Source organism: Rhyacophila brunnea, unplaced genomic scaffold (genome assembly GCF_057557595.1).
Source record: "Rhyacophila brunnea isolate RB1 unplaced genomic scaffold, BYU_Rbru_1.0 scaffold_10, whole genome shotgun sequence".
Lineage (NCBI taxonomy): Eukaryota > Metazoa > Arthropoda > Insecta > Trichoptera > Rhyacophilidae > Rhyacophila > Rhyacophila brunnea.
The window spans coordinates 34,945,628-34,968,008 of NW_028232752.1; the positions used below are offsets into that span (position 1 = coordinate 34,945,628).

The 22,381-nt window shown below is 34.1% G+C and overlaps 1 protein-coding gene across 1 annotated transcript; it reads right to left on the bottom strand.

Moving 5' to 3' along the window:
- Window positions 1–330: 330 nt before the first annotated feature.
- Window positions 331–21,609, bottom strand: emei (transmembrane protein 161-like emei). The gene is made up of 9 exons (XM_085953777.1): window positions 21,452–21,609; window positions 20,559–20,927; window positions 18,865–18,944; window positions 13,822–14,037; window positions 8,815–8,931; window positions 7,848–7,988; window positions 7,185–7,359; window positions 6,059–6,316; window positions 331–3,530 (listed from the first exon to the last, which is right to left on the bottom strand). The coding sequence occupies exons 1-9, from the start codon at window positions 21,452–21,454 to the stop codon at window positions 3,411–3,413; spliced, it is 1,479 nt and encodes a 492-aa protein (XP_085809903.1). The 5' UTR covers window positions 21,455–21,609; the 3' UTR covers window positions 331–3,410.
- Between the last annotated feature and the right edge of the window lie 772 nt (window positions 21,610–22,381).

Here is a 22,381-nt window from a genome sequence, read left to right on the forward strand (position 1 = left end):
TGATGATATTTAATATCTTTTTCTAAATAATATGTTGAATTTTCTTCAAGTGCCTTCTGTGGTTTACTTATAAAAATCAGTGAAGGCAATTCCAGTTTGACGTAAGTACCATTTCTATGTGGAAGAAAGAAGCAACAAGCAGAGTAATAATGACAGTTTCTATGAGAATCAGTGGTCATTTTTCCTTCATCACTTTCATACGTTTAGGCTCCATCTCTATACAAGAAGGTTTTCTTCAACGTATTTGGGTTTATCCCTTTTATTTTCAGTGATGATGGAAACCATGATGGTGAAACACTTATGAATCGGGAGGTAAGTACTGAAATCATATTTTGAAAACTTCATGTTTATTAACAAATTTCAAACATAAAACACATAATATTTGAGTTCCATATTAAAATAAAATGTAAATGATATCATTTTAATTCAGTCATGGAAGACTTTTATAATACGAGAGTTGTCCAAGAATTAAAGACCTTTATTCATTTTTGGCGACACGGATGGTATTTCTCAAAAGATGGCAGGAATGGCGTGTGGCGTAGGCTTCCCTCTCCAGAACGAGTGGTGAGCCGGCTTGGTAGCTGCTTCAGTATGACCTTTGCATCCGTTTGAGATGGACGCTGCGCTGTCAAATCCTGCCGCCTGCGAGGTGCATTCAATCAATCGGTTTCTCAACCAGGAGGGAGTTCACCCTGTTGAAATTCATCGTCGTCTCACATCCAATTATGGTAATGTGATGAACCAGCGGAATGTCAGGAAGTGGTGTCCTGAGTTTTTGAGTGGTAGAACGAGTATTCACGATGAGGAGGAGAGAAGAAGGAGGTTCTCAATTGGTGACATTTTGTTGAAGAAAATCAATGATAAAGTTCATAAAGATCACCGTCTGACAGTCCGTGAGCTCGCAATTTTTATCCCAGACGTCAGCAAGTCTACCATACAAACGATTTTGAGGGGAAAATTAGGGTATGCAAAGGTATGCTCGTTGGGTGCCCAAAATGCTGACGGAAGCTTACAAACAAAATCGTGTGTAGAGCGCTTAGGTCTTTTTGAAGCTTTTGGTACTCGTTCAAATGGGATTCCCTACATCATCCTGCTCATAACCCGGACCTGGCGCTGAGTTATTTCCTTCTTTTTCTTCACCTGAAGCAACATTTGGCCGGAAAATGACTGACGATGACGTGGAGGAAGAGATGAAAACATTTATGAGGTCGGCGGGGCCGGAGTTCTACTAGAGAACCGAGAACCTAGTGCCACGGATCACTAAGTGCATCGATCATAACGCGGACTACGTCAAAAAATAGTGTATACCTAAAATTTCATATGCTTTTTTTGTAAAAATAAAATTTTCCTGATTTTTAAAATAATAAAGGTCTTTAATTCTTGGACAACCCTCGTAATACCTACTTACATACAAGTATATATATTATTTTTGCGAAAATTCTTTTAAAAATTAAAATCCATACAAGTGAGCATTAAGACTATTGAAACATCATGCGGTATTTAATAACATAATAAAATTTTAGAAATTTCATTAAACTAAAACTATGGGTAGGTAACGAATAAGTGTTTGAGGATGTAATAGGTAGTTTAATATTATATAGATACTGTTGGGGTAAACAAAATAACAGCGTAATTATTGATATTTCACTGGAGAGCCCTTGAAGCCTCACAAAAGGCAAAATTATTCTTTTCTGACGCTACAGCCTGGAGTATACCTCGGCTGCTTTACATAGATAGACCCTTCCATTCTGCCCGGTCCCCAGCTCTCTTTCTCCAGTTGATGAGTCCCAGGGATTGTATTTTTGTATACTATAAAATGACCATAGTCACGGTCTTCCTGCAACCTGTCTTTCTTCTTGTTCATCATCGCAGGTTGAGTTTTGATAAATCTGAAGAATTTGGGGTCATCAAATAGCTGATAGAACACATAATTGCGGCGATGTCACGGAGAATGAACATCTCGCAAGATTCCACACTTGAATGGTTGTAGCTTTTGAGAATCGCTGACGGTTCAGTCAAGTTAATGTATCTAAACTGTATGCACAGATGCATACTTTTTGATAAATTTAACCAACAATAAAAGTTAACTTCTTCTGTTGTGTCTGTGTGAGTGATGTGCCTAAACTCTTCCCAACCACGCCTTAGCCACCGTGGTGACCGCATCATAGACTATATGGTGCAATTAGATGAAGCAAGAGGACAGACCATCACATTCGGAGTTTAAAGAATCATCGGAATATCCAGACTTCTTCATATCATTCAGATGTGATTGCGCCATTGTGGTCTTTCATTAGTGCGATGTACATTGGCGGCTACTTCTTTGTGAACGTCAGATGATGCGATTCCAGTCAGAATGTTCACTTTTGCCACAGGAGTAGATTTCAAGTACTCCGTTAGTATATGCAGCACGCCATTCAGAGATGTATCCACCTTTCTCATATTGACTGAACAGTTCCACACAGGGCATGCAAAAGCAGAGAAAGCAATGTCAGAGCAGTTGTTCTTAGAACATAGGGGTTGTTACCTCAACCATTTTTCAAGTGTTATTCCTTGAGATGACTCATTTTTGTTTTTTGCAGTGGGCCTTGAAAGTTAGGCTTCTGTCCAGTGTGACCTCCAAATATACTGGCTCTTGTGCATGGCCCAATCGTATCCTTCTACATACTACATTCAGCACAATATAATTAGAAATAATTTATATAACTATTAGGTACATGAAAAACATAGCTAAATTATCAATTATGTTTTTTTCCCAAAACAAATCAGTTGTGTTTTAAACGGCATTTTATGTAGGCACTCATTACATTATTTTATGTGAAATCCATTACAAAATTGCAGAATATCAAAATAAAATACCATGTATTAAATAAATTTATTGACATCCTGCATATTTTGGATGGTAACATAATGCAAATACTAAGTTTGCAATATTTCAGTACACTAATGTAACAATATTAATTCATAGGGATGCTGTCGATTTTAACATAAATAAAAATTTCCATTAACAAAAAGAAGGCATTATTTATTTAATACCCAAAAATAAATAACTTAACATTATAACAATGTAATATTATGTATCATGTATATTTTCTCTCAGATAAATGAGTCAATGGCTTCGACGTCAAATGAAACATTTTATTATGTCAAAAATTACTGCTACACAAATCATTTCAGACAATAGATCACAAAGCAATCGAACTGTTACTCTTCTAACCCTTTATATATGATTAATTTATTGCATATTTTTATAGCCAATATGACCTTAAAAAAATATGATAAAAATACCTTGCAGAATTGTTGGTTAATCTAATGGTAAAATTTTTTTTATCCGCAGCCATGATGAAATTATTTTTTGTCCCGATACTGGGCCAAAGTGTCTTTTAGAGTATGTTTTTTGTAGTCAAAAAATGTTAAGATTTTCTAAAGTACGACTGATAGACCATTCCCATAGATGTAGTCGCAAACCACGCAAAGCAACTCCACCAAGTAGCAAAGCCGAGTAGACCTCTGAACACGTCCGTAGTAAATACCTGAAATAATAAACAAATCAAATAAAATATTAGGTTAAATTCTAATGGATTCAAGTACCTTCAGTCGAAAGTATTAATATTATAAATATTAGGTTATTTTACCATTGCATCCCACAATGGTCAAGCGGCCTACGCATTGGCTTATAATCTCGTGGGTCCCAGATTCGAATCCTGGGTCTGGCAAATACACATACTGTTTTTCAATTTGTGTTTGGGGTCAGAGTATGGACTTAATAGGTTGAGCTAGTGGCTAACATCCATTTCTCGTAAAAAGAAAAATCTGTTAATATAAACCTCCACTCTGTGGAGGCCCATATGATCCTATTAGGATCGGACATGGTCAAATATATTATATAGTTTTAATTTTGCATCTATGTGGTCATATCTCACATGGGTACTCAAAACTAAAAGTCATATAAATTTAGTCAAAGCACACTCGAATCCATGGTGACCCCAGTATCGGGTAACCTACTGAGACATTTTCACTACTTCACATCAAACATAAGGTCTCATGATACGTCCGATTAATACAGCTTGTGGTTTGGGGTGACCATTAACTCCAATGTACCAAATTATTGCAATATAGCCAACATGTGAATTTTTGTGGTAAATTGTGAAAAACTGGTGACATTATTCTATTCATATTTTTTGTGTATATGGCATAAAGCCCACCAAAGCGGGCGAGCAGGGCGCAGTCGGCATGAGAAGCGTATATACATAACCATAATCACACGCCTCTTGCCGCGCATTACCTCTCACCTATGTAAAAAGCGGCGCCGATCACATTTCGCTTCGTGTTTCTTTGCAAAGCTATAAAATTTAGTAATTTATTTGTCCGCTCTAAATTCATTTTCACAATGATGTCATTGTGCTAGCTAGTATGTTATCATTTGCAATAACAATAAGCGATGTAAGCGCACGGTGTAGAATAAATTATAATATGTATGCGGAATAAGCGCGCGCCTGTACGACGACGCTCCCGCCACCGACTAAATTAGAGACCGTCGCGCCGCTTTTGCTGGTCATATTTAATGGGCCCTGACGTATTTGAATACATGGTATTTTCGTTTTATTGTCGTGTTATGACGTCAAAGGACGCCGCGCTCAATTCTGTGTGCGTTGAAATAGAAGGCGCGCGAGGCGTTATATTCGTCATACGCTGTGTACCTTCTATTGTATTCCTGGTGATTCGCCCGCTTTGGTGGGCTTTATGCCTATAGGTGATAAATTTTATTTTAACAGTAAACATAACTGCTAGAATAGGACTACACGGCTCTCATTACTCATGATTATATATATGTTTACCATGTATTATAATGTGCATACACAGGGCTTTTTTTAACAAACAAAGGTGCTGGAACTCCTTACCTACTAAAGAAAATTATAGTCAAATATCATTTAAATCAACTTTTCCTATGCCACGAAAAAAATTAAGCAAACAAACAAATAATACAAATAATAAACATCTAAAGTTGTCAAAAATAAAATTTTACATGCATCATAAGTATAGGTATTTGAATAAAAGTAGGTATATAGTGATTTCCATGGTCCCCACATCCTGAAGCGGGTCCCCAGTCCAGAATCTTTGGCGGGCCCCCTACCTATCACTAAGGTTAAAGGCAGTGTGACGCTCTATCGTAGCGTTTTTCAAATGGTGTTCGAGGTAAAATTTAAGGTATTCAGTGGATCAACAAACATTAACAAAAAAATTCAATTAATTACACAACCACCTATTTTAAAATGTTAATATGGCTGAAGGAAATCAACGCTGCAGACGATTTTTTTTAACGATTACAGCAAATTTGTGATGTGCGTTTATCTCACTTATCTAGTCGATTCCCCAGGCTAGAGCCCTATTAGCCCCGCCCCCTCTTTGTGGGGGCCTTGGTGATTTCTAAAGTTCAGTCGAATTTTCGTCTGGCAAATCGTCTCGATTCCTTTTCTTAGTATTAGTATTTAGTATATGGCCGAATGTTTTCCACTGAGTAACCACTGATCAAAGTATTTTCAAGGATCGAAAAGTGTCAAAGGTTATCCGATGAGTTTGATGAACAAAAGTGCAGAAATTGTTTTGGTCTTCAACGAAGCTCTTATTGGGGTAATAATTAGATTCATTTGCGAAAATTCGTGTTCACATTCACTTGAAGAAAGGGTAGTAGTATCAAACGCGATAGTTTTTCTGGAAATGTCTTTGATATGAGATGATTCAGGAAAATTAACCTGTGCTATGTAAGCGCGAACATTGTTTCGTCTAATTGCTTTTGAAACATTAATAATACCTAGAAAAAAGGTGCCGGAACGCCGTTCCACCGCGTTACATGGCAAAAAAAGCCCTGTGCATACATATTAAATATTCGACATGCCAAAGATACCTGAAGGAAGATTGAAGCTATATGGAAAGGCTTGGGAACTGGAGGGTAATGATGAGGGATTGGAATTGTGTGGAGAATGCCAAATCCCGCCATGGGATGTAGTGCCAGAAGAAGTATGACTTGAATAGTTTTATGATAAAGAGATTGGAAACAAACCATTTTTAAGCTTTCCATAGCCATGTGAAACTGTTGAGCGGATTGTATGATGGTTTGCTCATCACTGTCCGCATCCGGTGGCATGAGATTGGCTGGGGGGTCCAAGCTGCATTCCTCAGGAAGGGAAGGGTCTGTGAACAATCCACTCCAAGTATAATCGCCCAATGTCTTATACATTAGCGCAAAATACAGGCAGAGTATCAAAGGGGCGACATATTGCAACGTAACTACACACATGTAATAGAAGACAGCAGCTATCTGAAATCAGACACAGTATTTATGCATTAATTGGAAGGCTGATTACAGAATATAAGCAAAGACAAGATGTTGAAAACCTCTATAGAAAATAGAGCCAAATGTATGAAATTGAAGTGAAAGAAGGACCACTGGTTCACAACACAATATGTTAGCTACAAATGAGGGATCTGGAAACAAAAATGGCAGTCTTCATTTTCGCAATAATTATGTTGGTGAGTCATTAAAAATGTCTTATATCTTTCTTATATTGCGAAAATGGAGACTGCCGTTTTTGTCTCCAGAGTCCTCAAATGTACTTCACACTACTGCTATGACATTTATTTGATAATTTTCAGGGTGTATAAAAAAATAATCAGTCGTGATGAGTGGATAAGCAGTCAATAATACTACACTTCAGCATTATTATTTAGTTGAAAAATCCTGTAAAATTCGTGTAACACTGTTTATAACTAACTGCACTCGAGTAATTGATCACACTGAACATACAAAATGGTCACTTGATACGATACAAACGGTCACGTGATATTCTTATTCACGCATTACGTGAATAAGAATATCAGAATGGTAATTGTGAGATGTTTTATTTGTTAAAATTACCAAATTAACCGTGCTTCATGTATTTGCTAAATAATTTCAAATGTCATAACAGAAATAACGTATAAGTAAGTGTAAGGCCACAGTGGCAGCATTTTGCGGAGCGGGGCATGCAGTGTGCATGTTAAACAAGTGCCCACAATATGCATGCTGCACGCTCGAAATCTATCATTGTGATCGTGCATTGATTGCAAGATTCTTTGGGAGAAAAAAAATTTGTACGGCTTGCGGAACCGCTTTCAATATCAGTGATGTAAAACCAATGTAGAATTACCTTTTTCTGTAAATCTACATTTGTTATTCTGCCAGCTTCTTTCTTCTGTTCTTCCAAACGATTGTAGGCCATGTTCAAGTATGCCTGCAGGTATATTGGCATGAGAACTATCCTCAGGATTACAGCAATCACTACAGCCAGAATCCGAAGAGTATCAAAGGCATGCTCTGTCATTCTGAAAGTAAAAAAGTCACGGGATTTACGAAAATGCTACTAAACGCTCCACGCGGACGGAACACCTGTTGTACACTAATTAATTGGCCATTCGATATAATTAGCATGTTATCTAAATGCGGTAATTAAAAAGTATTTAAATGCTCCACGGTCAACAAGTTAAGTACGTTGTATAATAATTATGAATAATATGGACACAGTTTTCTAATGACTGCTTTGGCAATATCGTATAAATCATTTAAAACAGTTTAACCATGAGCCTAGTTACAATCAGTCTTAGCTTTTAATATTACAAAAATGTGATACATGGCCGGTTTCATTGTAATATTATCTGTGATCAGTGTATTGAAAATATTTCCCTACAGTTTTGTTGGGTCATAAATAATTTTAAATTATAAATACAGAATTATATAAAATGTGTGTAAGTGGCGAAAATTTGAATTACAGGAAATTTAGAATTATGAATTATTATTACTGAACTATACTTACATTGGTCCTGTCATTCCCGAAAAGACTCTGCCCGTCAGATAGTCCCTGGAAACTGGCTTAATCCAAAATGTTACTAATATGAACGGCAAAGCAAAACTAAAGTTTAGAAGTACTTGTAAGAGTTTGTTTCCTTTGCAATATCTGAAAATAACAACGAATATCATTATAAATGACCAGCGGTAATAATGTAACGATGGCCGCGCGCCTTAAGCGTCGGCCTATAGTGTCGTGGGTCCCAGGTTCGAATCCTGGGTCTGACAAGTAGGTACCTACACATATTGTTTTACAATTTGTGTAGTCAGAGTCAGAGACCTAATAGGTTGAGCAAGTGGCTGACATCCATTTCTCGTAAAAATAAAATCTGTTAATACAAACCGCCACTTTGTGGAAACCCATATGATCTTATCAGGATCGAACATGGTCAAAAAATTTTTTTTTAATTAAATTAATGAAACGTGTTAATTATGAGAATTTTTGTCAATATTTTTATATTGCATGGCTACATATGTTTACTATTCACATCAAATTTTAATTAAAATCCTATCAGGCATTTGTATTTAAGAAGTTAAAATATAATTGCACTTGCTATAACCAGAGCTAGAACATGGAACTGGAAACGAATCTTGGAACCCTGAGAACCCCTTACTCATTTTGAAACTGGAGCCGAGACCGAAACCCTTATTTTCGATTCTTGCGAACCTCAGACCAGAACCCTTTAAAAAACATTGCAAAAGCTTCACTGTCCCAAAATTTTGAAATACATAATATTTTTATTCCATTGTTTTTTTTTTGTCATTGTTCACTCATTCTGAAGCCAGTTATTCCAAAAAAATATTAATCAATATATTATAATCACAAATTTTGATGTTCATATGCTCTACCTACTTCATAAAGATATCTTAAAATATAGTATAGATGCCCAGTTTTAAAATTTTAAAATTAAGAATTAAATTAAGATATTACTCACGATAGAGAGTCCCAATGCATCCTTGCCATACGAAGACCCGGGAAAGTGAAAAGACATCCAATCAGGCCGCACCACACAGCAATGAAGAACTTTATAATTAATTTAGATGCAGGACCCCTAAAAGAAAATGACACACTCAATGTTATATTCTGTAAACAATAATAATTTTTAATATAATTTACGAGAATGGTTCGATGTGAACATAAAATCGCCAAAATATAAGCTACAAATTACAATTCAATTTTCAATATTCAATTCGAAAAACAGGAATTAAAAGAATATATGTAAAGGAAAATATTTAAATTATTTCTAAAGTCACTTGAACAAATGCAGATTGACGTATCGAAAAATAGCGAACATTATGAAATCAGCGTGTAAATACTGCACTAATCAAACACCTTGCACTGATTATTTGTGTTTATAACTTTCTGTATAAGGTGCAATGATTTGAGTTACCCCATCTCCACCCGTCACGTATATTCAGCCGCGGTTTGCGCACGGCCACCTTCCATGATGCTATAAACGTGTCAGAATGAAGAGATTTTATTGCAACACTTCCCTGTCCCAAAACGAAAGCTGCACAGGACTGATGTAGCAACCATGTACTTTGATGCTTAAAGAAAGAATTTTAAAAATAAAAAAAGAATCTTGACTTGCTCTGCCATCATTTATCTTTAGTGACATCCATGACACCCATCTACTGAAACTCTACAGAAACAGAGAAGTCAGGAGTTGAAAAATCTAAGAAGGGATAAGGTACAGTGGGGAAAAACTAATAAAGTTTGAAATTTCATGTTTGACTGACCAGCAATTTTGGAAATATGAAATTTGTCAAAATTTACTCATGGGGCAAATGCGACGGCTAAACTGTTTTGGTATGTATGACGGACACAACATATTTATAATCCAAATGAAAAATCAAAGAAAATCGAGCAATATTTCAGGCGCTGAGTATTGAACTAATACAAGTGCACAAGTAAATCGACTTCAATGATCAATATGCGATTGTAAAATATACAAAAAAATGTTTTTTAATATTCTGTAATTAATGGGATCTCCTTCTCAAATAATCCTTTATGACAATTTAATGAAGAAAGAAAAAATCTTTATGTCCATTAAAGCCAAAACATTAGAGTTTTATTAAACATTTTATAAAACATGTTCATGGGATAATATATTCCAATGTTAATGGGAATAAATATCTCTCCATACAAAGCAGTTACACAATATTTAAATCCTGTTTCTATAAATAGGTATGTATGTGGTGATGTTAAAACTACTTCCAACTGGTTTTTTTAAAATATGTCTCTTGTTTAGTTCTCAGCACCTTATTCTCTGTATATGTTACGCCGAATGTGCGAAATTGAGTATTACATGAAATGGGCAAAATTTTGGCTAATTCATGTAATAGTCGAGCCTGTTGCCTTATTCATGAATTAGGAAAAATTTCTGCCGAGTACGTGAATTCGCCAGGGTATGGATTCTTAAACTGTCAAGATGACAGTAGAAAAAGTAAATTTAATACGGATGGTTTTATTAGTTATAATTCGACATAATATAATATTATTATTATAAGGTTAGGTTGGGTTAGGTTAGGTTAGGTTTTGTAATTCTGAATTATTCAACTGAATGTCCATTTTGAGGTTAGCTAACAAGTGTCAACAAACTATCACAAACATACAATCGACCATTGCACGATTGATACCCAAGCACGAATCAAATCGCGAAAATACCTTTCAATAAAATTCTTCCGTTATCATATCGTCGGTCCCAATTAAAAAAGTCGGATCTGAATTTTTGTCATTTTCGGATTATTACGTAAAAGTTTTTTTAAAAAAAAAACACTTTAAACATTTATACCACAATCACAGTTTTTTTTGTTTGTTTGAAAAATTCTGAAATACTCAAGATAAAAATGACGGATCTACCGACAGGGTCCGAATAACAATGTCGGTTCTTACCAACCGACATTGTTGGCTGGTCGCGGTTGAGCAAGATGCGTCGGATCTGACAGTTGCTGCTATGTTCAAGGGACAGACGGATATTTTTATAAAAGTTTAGAAAAGTTTCTATAATCCGTATTTTTATTCATCATGGCAAGCAATAGGTCACAGAGGATATTAAAGAATGCTTTAGGCTCAAAGTATAGTGACAAATTCCCGGAGAAAAAGAAAGAAATGGACACTGAAAATTCAAATCTCAACGGTCATTCTGACAGGAAAGGTAGGTTAAGTAAAATATTATTTTTAACTGGCATTCTTATAAAATTAAATAAGTGGATATTTTACAATTGTCATATTTTTACATTTCATTTTACATTTTTACAGTTCACAACTAGGTGTTTCAATGGATTAGTTTGATCTGAATAAATATTCTAACAAGTCACTAACCAAAGGGTAATACGGAGATATTGTAAATGAAAAGTTCAATATAGCATTTCACCGGCCAAAAAAAGATTGCTTTTGTCATGCATTTTCGGTCAAGACCAGTCCAACAGACGAAGACAAAAAAAGATAGGGAAAACATTCAGCCCTTTAAAAGTATTGTAATCGTTATATTTGACTTTCAAAAAGTAGTAACGACTCTTCATGGGGAAGTATGACGTACCTATTTTTTATTACAAACGAAAATTACCAACTTTAAATGTTACTGTGTATAATATGGCAATGAAAATCGGAACTTTTTATATGTGGCACGAAGGAATTGCAAAACGGGGGCAAATGAGGTTTCTAGTAAGTTGTCTGTACAATTTTATAAAAGAACCGCATTATTTATCGGTGTAAAAGAATTCGATTTTGGTGGTCAGAATAGAAACCGCATCGTATTTACCCATTATATGCTTGCAGCCAAGGAGTTCAATGTCACCATTACTCATAGATTTATGGAAAAGGACCAAACTCAGAATGAGAATGGCAGCGTCCACTCAACCATTGAAAGAGCTAGTGATCGCAAAATGTTTGTACCTGAGAAGTGGTAGGTATTGCTTAATCCGTTGGGCAAAAGCTGAAGGTGAACCATAGATAGTAAAGAAAGTGTTTACAATGATGATGAGGATTTTAAATCATTACTCGCAAACAAAAATTGGTCAAAAAATACTTCGTGAATTTATGTAATTGACTCGTGTAACAGAACTAAAGGTAAATGCATAACAATGCTGTATTTGATTGAGTATAAATATGATTTAAGTGAACCTGTAAAAGCTATAGTTGTGCTAAGATGTGCAACACGAAACACTTTCAGATTTTCAAGAGAATTTGATCTGAAGGAAGCTTATGATGGCTCACTTCCTGTCAGTTACTATAAGTATAAAGATTTGCAAGATATGTGTAAGAGTAATCTTATTCCAGAAAAATATCACAACTTTTACATGGAGCTCGCCCATATTGAAAGATTCTAAAAAATACAAGCGGAGTATGATATCATTGATAGTAATAGTGACAAAAAACAAAGTTAACTATTACTAACTATAGTCTTTGGGGATTTTTAAGTTAAAAAAAATACTTAAATATATAGGAATTTTATTAAGCTACGACAATGTCCAGTTTTTATGATTTTAAGGTATATTTAATATGTTTACAGTGTAAATTTTTTGATTATGTTTTCTTTTTTGTAAGTAGCTACTTTTATATCTATCTGTGATTTCGATTTTATACACACATTCTTTAAATTAAGTACTTGGAATTGCTTTATTCGACTGATCCGACATAAAATTTTCATCAAATTCCAGTTAAAATAGTCGGAACTGACACATTCGACATATTAATTTTAACATAGTCCCATTAAAATTGTCATAACTGACACTTCTGACAAAATTACTTAATTTATTCCAGTTAAAAATGTCGCATGTGACTTTTCTCGAGTTTTTATAAGTAATTCTCAAAAATTGTATTATATATATTTGAAACACCTAAAAATAAGTGTTTTTGCCAAATTTGGTAAGAATATTTTATTAATTAACGATTTTATGGATAAAAACATCTTTGATTGCTCGTACTGAAAAGTAGCATTTTGCAGATCCGACTTTTTTAATTGGGACCGACGATATTATAGTTCTAGATTTTTTTTGCGCATAGTAAATGGATATGAACGTCATTGTAGTTATTGATTGGTATATTTTTATATTATAATCAATGACATTTGACACATTTGGTTAGTTTGATTAGTTGCAAAAAACACCACCGGAGCGCGACCATCTATTTTGACCATAGATAATATACGTACTTTTTGACCAATGCATGAGCATTTCACACATTTAGTTTAGTTGGAAAAAATGCCACCATAGCGCTACTATCTAATTTGTCCAATGCATGAACTAGGCAGAAAAATTACTTCCGAATTCACGCACTCGCCAGATATTTTGTCTAATTCATGAATAAGGCAACGGGCTTGCGTTTTTCATGTAATAGTCAATTTCGCACATTCGGCGTAACATATACAAATATATCTAAGTATGTACTATAAACTTATGGTTTTACAATAAATGTTATCTGTAAATACAACTAATTTAATTGATTTTAAGCTGTGCATGGTATTTTCCCCACTGTACCATACCTACGTTTTCAATTATATTTTTACTGGAGACATTGTATTAGAAAAAATAAGAACATAACTGTGTTAGTTATATATTTTTATTTTTCTTACTTATTTCCACAATTATAATAAAGTCGGGTTTGTCCTTAGGACATACTCAATTGTTATAAATGATTGTAGAAATAAGTATGAAAAATTAAAATATATAACTAACATAATTGAGCGTTTGTTATTTCTAATGCTATTGAGATTAAACTCAATATTTATTTTGAATTTGGTCTTTTCAGTAATTTTTGAGATACAGCTCAGAAATGGCGCTGTTTTAGCGGAAATAGTCTTGTACGTTTCTTGCGAATCAATTTACGTATTTATTATCTATGGTCAAAAATTTGTTAAAAATGTTAGCTTCTAAAGTTTATAAAAGTTAGTGAAACTATATACAAATATAAAATGCTTTATTTTATATAGAATAGTTACGTTGAAGATAGTCCTTGGTTGTCCAAGAAGAGTGAAGCACTTTCATTGAAGCTGGAATACGCCTTCTCCAAATTGACTTCGAGCGTTCTCTCGTCCACTATGAGGACCATCATGGCAATCAATAAATAAACACATCCGGTCACGATGCACGTTGATCTCTCACCAATTGATTCTTGTCCTTGGAAGTATTGAAGGGTCAATGACACTAAAATTTTACTGTGAATACTGTCACGGATTATATTATTCTTTTAGTATTGATGGAATTAAAAAAGATATAATTGAATAAATTGCATGAATGATAACATATTTTTAAAAACCTAAATTACTCTCACAATGAATGTCATTATAACTGCTATTACTATTAAAAAAAACCACTATTGAATTATATTTCAATACTGTAGTATCATTAATCAAGCCTGCCTCTTGATTGTGTAATTTAATTGTATTAAGAGATCCATAATTTCTAAAATCAATTTATCGCAGCAATTATCAATTAGCATGACCAGTCTATATCGGGAAAACTTAACCGGTTTTCAACATCAGGGTTAATGAATGTACTAGATGCTTAAAAGGTTACAAATTTTCAGAATTTGCAAACCACTTGATTCAAAATCAACACAATTTTGTTCAAAACGGAAATTTCAATCATTGCATGAGCAAAGTAATCAGGTTTAAAAATTAATACAGGTGGACCTCGATTTTTGAATCTTGAACGTAGGAAAGTACAGTAATGTACAAAAAACATCAAAAAGTGTATTTTAAAATATTTATTTATCGATGGGATCATGGGTATAATAAATGTAACCTTATCACTGCCAACTAATTTTTACTAGGTGGACACTTCCAGCTATTTTCGGAATAAAATAAATCCTTTAAAAAATATGAAATAGGAACGGAATGATAAATATTTATGAAAACTTACAAATACATGTTTATCGAGTTTATCGTGAATATTTTCACACTAAAATGATAAATATTGTTTTGAAAATATACACAGAATGTTTATTCAGAAGTTATGGCATTTGTAAGAACCCGCGAGTTAATTAGTCCGTGGCCTGACGCGACATACATGCTTTGGTGAGTTAATTCGTCCGTGGCACGGATCAGGAGGAGAGGCATATTAGCACTCAGGTGTTTTCTTTATAAACTTGTAAAGAGAGGGAACGCAGACGAAGGGAGTGGCTGCATGGAAGCATATAGTTTTTGCATTATCAACAAAAAACTAAATTTAAAAAAAATGTATGGACTAGCGAATTGTACGAAAGTTGAGGACCGCCTGTAGTTTAGACTGGTCAGTGTTTCCAGAAATATTAACAGCAATAAGGCATTAACACCATTTTTAACCCTAACTCTCCCCACTCCACCAAAAATTACACATTAGATAGTTCCTTTTCTACTCCCACCACACAGTATTGACATTAATAATAAAATTGTAACATTACCATTACATAAACAAAAACCAAAAAAAATAAGTACTCATACTTTTTAATTTGTCACTGCGGAGTAGTGCGAGTGCGAGAGTGTCCGCCTGCATTGTGCAAAAATTATAATACAGTAAGTTCTCGAGTTACGTGATTAATTCTTCCTGAAGGTTTTCATGTAAGTCGAAAAATCGCGTAAGTCGAATAAAACTTAAAATCATGCCATTTTTTAAATAATATATGTTAGTTTCAAAGGATACGTGAAAATAAAATGGACCTACATCCATACATTTAAGAAAACATTATTGATTGATAAAGTGGTTTGATTTTTCAATCCCCAGCAGCATTTCCACCAAGTAAAAAGATTAGCATATCTTTAGCCACATTGAAACCTGGCATAGATATTTCTAGTTGGGATACATTATATTACAGATCTGGCATTTTTTCCAACAAGCCCAGTTTCGTCCACATTAAAAATTTGTTGGGCAGGTAATCCTCATTTTTATGATTTCTGCTAGACTCTTGATGAAATTAGTAGGTTCCTGATACACCCCTGTTACAGGCGGGCTTCTCCCGGTGTAAATTAATCATTTAGTAGCTATAAGTCGAAACGTAACCCTGACCTCTAGAAACGGCTTCATAAAACATCTAATCTGATTCCTTGCTCAACCACGTAAGTATTTTTTATTCATAGGTAAAGGCCTTCGTCCGGTGTGTGAAAATCGCATATTGGGCGGAGGTGTAATTAAGATAAATTTAATTTAATTTAAAAAGTAAAAATGATGATGGATGAAAGAGATAATTTTAAGACTAAATATAAGGATTCAAAAATAATAAATTTTGCCGCACTTGCCGGCTACGTCGAAATATCTGCGCGCCTGGTCTGATCTGGCCCGATCTGGTCCTCGTGATTCGTCAAATCAAAATCATGCGATAAAATTTGGCCAATCACGAGAGTCCTTTTTGTAGAATGGCGTGGGTACGCGAAGTTTGAAAAAGAAAAAAAAAAGGTTAGTAAGCGTCCCTTTTCCAATAGGATAGGACCTGCGACTATAATCGTAAAAAACCAGATAAATTTGTGAAACTAAAAATCATAAGAAAATATAAGACCACGTCACGAACACGAAAGACCGAGTTTTATTTATACTCCAACCGTTTAATTTTTTTTTTTTGTGAATCCGGGGTTCGATGGACACCTGAGCTAGCCGCTGGAGCCCCGGGTATCTCATTCCTCTATATCTGCACAAGTCGGCAGCCTCACCTGTTAATTTGATGTTGTGTAGTTTATTACGGCTTTTAAATTTTTGAAACCGTCCGTGGCTTGCAGTGAATGTATTAGTATCACACTATTATCATTTTTACACTTTATGTCTTCAAAACGACTCCAGGCTTTATCCTGTATGAGTATAAGACTTTTTGGAATTTGTTGTTGCTGCATATCTTCAGCTTATTACATTACTACTATTTTTTTTACATGATCCATAATATATAACATAATATTTTATGTAAACACAAGCGCAGAAAAATAAATTGCAGCAAAAAAACGTATTTTTAAAAATCGCATAAGTCTAGGACTTACTGTATTATGTTGTTTTCTAATATGTGACTGTCCCAGCTCAAGGGCTCAGTGAGTTGGGCGAATGATAAAAAACAATTATTCCTGTTAATATCACCATCACTCGAGGTCAATATGCTTTATTTAAGAGTGAAATTAGTAATTTAGTAAAGGATGTTGAAGAACATTTTCTTCTATTGAAATGGAGCCGAAACATGTGAAAGTGGACCCACGGTCTACTAATTTTCATATAAACTTGGAAAAGGGAGGAAGAAGGTCATTGTTTATTGCATATGACAAACTGGAATTTGCTTCAGTGATTTTAACACGCTCGGTACCGCAAACGAGAATCCTCGTTATATCAATAATTACGCTGAGTACCGCACATGAGGATCCTCGTTTTGTTGCGCGTTTTTAAATAAATATGTTTACTGTGACATCTATGTATTTTCAACGAAAACATTTGACATATCCTGTTAGATTATAAAATTCAGTACCGACTGGTATAGATAAAATATCGATATCTGTTTTACCTTCTTTGATATTATTATATAAAAATCACAATTTTATTATTGTGAGACGCCATTTTTGATCATTCTCTCGTGTGACTTTACCGAATTATGTACTGATTTTGAGGACGAAAATTACAGTAATAAGCAATAAAGGAATTCAATAAGGTAAGAGAAATAATTTATATATGATATTTTATATAATTATTTATGGTTTCTGGCAATATAGATTAATTTTACGTGTTTCTTAGTGCACGCTGCTTTACTGTCGAAATTTCCGAATGCAAAGTTTTAATGTTCTCATTATTTACCAATCCCTTGATAATGTGCCGATATATTTCTTTATAAGCTTAGAATATTGAATTATTATGAATATTCTATATATTATAATTATATGTGTTTGACGAGTATTTAGTTAATTCCACGTGTTTTCCAAACATTCAAAATTCGTTTACTAATGGCGATTTTTTTGTTGTTTACAACTAATCCAAACCAACCGATTTGCCTCTGATATTCAGATAATTGAATGACCAGATACGTCACAAGGTAATAATTTATACGCAAAATATAATTTATATAAGATAATCGAACATTTTGATAAAGCCACATGTTTCCCAAGAATTAAATTCTGTTTACTAATGTGTCCCAGAGGCAGCCGAGGAGGACATGCAAGGTTTAGTGCCAGTGTTACTGAACCGTGGTCAACAGAAGACTACACTCCAGCACCTGGACCGTTTACTGCTGACCCAGGTGTAAAAGTGAATGTTGACGTTCAGTCTGTTCAATGATTTTTTTTAAATGTAACCCTAGTCGTAAGTTCAATTTCTTTAATGTCTTTTGGTACCGATGTCTCGTCTTCTCCGGCTCTGAGGCATCATGTGACGCTGGATTCGCCTGTAAGATTATCTGGAGACATGTCCAGACATACCTTACAGGCGATTCTAGCGACGCAGAAAAAGGCATATCCAACAAGGCTATGCAAGTTATGTGCCAAAAATAAAAAAGGGGTGAGACTCGGTACATGTGTAAAGAGTGTGATGTTCCTCTTCACAAAAGCATCTTCTGGCAGAAATATCACACTATTCGTAATTATTAAACTGTTTTTGATTGTTCCTGAAAGTTTTAGTTAAATATTCCTACAAATAAGCCAATAAACCAAGATTATATCATTTACTAGAAAAAACCAATTTCACTCAAATTTGTCCGGGAATAGGGGTAAATTTTATAAAAACCTGCCGGGGCTGAAAGTGTTAATAGAGAAACCACGAAAAGCTCGATCAACTAGTAAAAATGGCAATGTAAAAGTGGATTGACCCCCAGTATGTTTTTCCAATTCCACTTCATTATATGCATATAGCTCCGTGAGATCTTAACTTATCTGATGTTAATGTTGTAGTTTTTAAACCATTCATTCATTCAATGCAAAAGACATTCAAAAAATGTTTTTATCATAATTTCCTATAGAACCCCTTTGCTGATAAACATAGTTCTGTCCTTCTGTCATTTTCAGCAGTGAGCTACTGAAATTTTTAATATTATAATTTTGTTAAAAGGATACAATGAAAATCCTAAAACTAAGAGGCACCACATCATACTGAGATTCACTTCGTCTTTAATGGGGAAATATGACAAATATATCTGGAAAATAAGAATAGGCACGTTAATAAACAAATAATGTTATGCAATAATATAATACAATATACAATATTTTTATATTATGTTTGCAGTTCAAAATGAACAATATATGAACTTAGTAATTAATCAAGTTGTATTGCCTAGTCCAGGAGGGCAATTCACGAATGAAGCAGTGAAAAACACGTCACTGAACCGCTTTAACTGAAGCACGTAAAATTTTTAGTTTTACAGGAGATATTGTGTGTATAGAGCTTCGAACGAAATGGATACGTGCGAGTGAGAAAGCATTCAGCATGCTTATACCTCATGTCCATGCGTTAGAGTAAGATAGAAAGTAAACATGCCATGACCATGACGGAACGCTTGTGAATTTCATGGAAATTAAATAATGTTTTTATCCATTTTGGTAATGACTTCATATTCAATCAGTACTTACCGTTAACGTTGCATGATTAAATCATTCATTGTTGAAGTACGTAGCCAATTAATCTTTAAACAAGCTAGTTACGTCTCCAATATAACAATATTACAACACGGAATTTCCGTTGTATTTTGCAAACAAACATGTGTGTTTCTGTATTACAAAATCACAATAAATATTTAAGTGAGAATTTTAACACAAAATAATACTTTCAGCGGTAATAGTTATGTAAAAGATGGAAAAAAATAGAATAACAGCCTGTTCACTACGTACGAATTTTTGACGTTTAATATTATGTCAAACGGAGAGTTGCTAGCGCCTCTACCGCCAAAGCGTGTATACTTCAATTGCATACTGTACTCGACACTACCGGTCGACTTTTAATATACTTCATTGATGAAGGCTTGCGCTTACGTTGTGCAACCGGTCATACTGCTTCATTCGTGAATCGCCCTCCAGACCGAGAACAACTGTATGTGAACAATATTTTACTTCACAGCAGAACACAAAAAATATGGACATCTGCGTCAGAACATTTTATTATGTGTAACTGGACTAGGACTGCATGAAATTGATCGACTAAATGAATCTAAAATAATTGTGTTAAAAAGACATTGTTAAGTTTGAAAAATGACTTGCAGCCAAAGATGTCGATAAAATCCCTCTACACACTATAACAATGAAATCAAGATGTATGAAATTGAGGCAAAAAAGGAGCACTGGTCCACAACACAAGTTAGCTACAAATGATTTCGTACTGCAGGTTCATTTGCAGAGAACTTCACACTACTGCGATGACATTTATTTGGCAATTTGCAGAGTGTATAAAAAGACAATCAGTTACGATGAGTAGATAAGTAGCCAATAATACTACACTCGAGTGAGTAATTACAATGAACATAAAAAATGGCAGCCATTTTGCATGAATGAGAATATAGGAATGGCAACTAGGCGATGTTAATATTTGTGGAGTTTACCAACTTAACTATGCTTCTAAAACTCCTACTTATAATCCAAATTTTCTGCTTGCAGCTGATTTAACCATTAGTAATCTTTATTCAGCTTCACTTTTATATATTTATGCTCTGCACACTTATATACTTAATATATAGAGACTTTCATCAACGTTATTGATTGTAAACATAATTCAAAAAAAAAAAAAATTATAACATTGGAGGAAAATAATTTAAACTTACTTCGGTGAGCGTATAAACAATGGAGGAATAAAGTGAAAAATCAACAAGCCACTGGTATTCAGTGTAATATCTTAAATGGACCACATCAAGCGGCGAAACTTTCGTAGTTTCTAGCTGAATATCCAAGCTGCGTGGCACATGAAATGTATCCACTTTTCCATTTGATTCAAAGCTTTTGTGATTTCTTTTTGGTTTTGATTTTTCTTTTGGTACGCCTGCGAGAGTTCTCAGTTCATCATCCGTCGGGTAAAGATATCTCACAAGACCCGTCGAACAAAGCAACCATCTTGCGAACGAGTAATGCGATCCAATCTTTTGTATTACAGATACCATCACAAGGGTTATCACAAGCTGCGCTCCTAAAAGTGCCTGTTGTGAAAAAAAAGAATGATTATTTTATAATCCAATCCATGTGATATCTATTTAAACTTTAAATCAAGAGTCCAACTTATTGGAAAGTGCAACTTTCAAAAGTTTTTGAATTCTAAAGAATATTTTTCAGTTTCAAATCTTAGTTGTGAGATTCCTAGCCATACAAATTAGAAATACTATGCGCGAAAAGGGTCGTAGATGTCGATTCATATCAATGTGTACTATTTTAAGTCATATTATAAGTGCAGTTTGTGGATATAATATCATAGTTAGATAATTTCTGTCATGTTAATGTTGTCTGAGTATTTTTAATAGGTAGTTGTGTTCGAATATTCGTAAAAAATAATATTAAGGATCGGCTAATAATTATTAAATATATAATTGGGATATACGCCTAAGTAAATTGGGCTAAAGAAATGTGGTCAGCTATTAATAATAATGTAGATAACTATAAATAGGTACTTAACCTAGATAATCTTGTACAAAGTCATATTTTTAAATGAAAGATAAGAAGTGCGTACCATTGTAATAAATAAATACTTTAGGATGAGATAAACGGTTTGTAAGATTAGATTGTCATCACATATTATTTTCCATTGACATTTTTACAAGTCTACAAAAATTATAACTTCCAAAATTTTCAGGTACTGCAAAATGCAGATTGACAGCAAGGGCCTGTACCATAGACTAATATTACTGACGGGTGCTGCCCAGTGCTGCCATCTTTTCAAAGTGGAATTAAAGTACAGCGCCTCCAAAATTATAGTATAGGGGTGGGAATTAATCGCACAATGCAATAATCAAAATTCACAAAAAAAAAATAACTTTAACATTTAGAAAGTAGTTTTCACATATATTAAATGATTTCACAAATAAATAGATGAAATCACATAAAATAGTTTGTTTCACAAAACAAAAATCATAAATAACTCATTGTAAATATAAATTCACTCAATTTTGACAACTGCACACATTTGTAAAATTGTTCATCACAACGTCGCTATAGGATTTGTTTCCCGAATATCCATTTTTGTCGAAATCGACATTTTAATGCAGTTCAATTTCTTTTATCGAACTCTACCGAAATCATTTATAAAAAAAATATTTTTTTATCTAGGAACAGAGATATTTTTTTGAAAAACCCGAATACGCCATGTTAAGTTACAATTACTCCGTGTTGTTCTCCCGAATGTCCAACTATTCGTACCTGAATATCCAATTTAATTTCGGTCGAAATAAATCTCTGGCTGAGTTTTTATTTCCCGAATATGAATTTTAGCCAATCAAACCGCGCTGACGCCGTGCATCTCGCTCCCACATTCACGCTGTCTAGCTCTAAAACAATCACGCCCACTTTCATATTTTTCGGCCGTCTGGAATCCTCTTTCAAATTTCGTCTTATTGATATTGTTTTTAAAGTTACTATTGTTTTAATAGTGAATTCATCTAAT

Excerpts from the sequence above, each read along its gene's own strand:
- emei (XM_085953777.1), bottom strand. Across the intron at positions 8,932-13,821 it reads AACCAAGGACTATCTTCAAC|GGGTCCTGCATCTAAATTAA; the intron begins GTAACTATTCTA and ends ATTTTCTTTTAG. Across the intron at positions 6,317-7,184 it reads ATGTAGATTTACAGAAAAAG|ATAGCTGCTGTCTTCTATTA; the intron begins GTAATTCTACAT and ends GTCTGATTTCAG.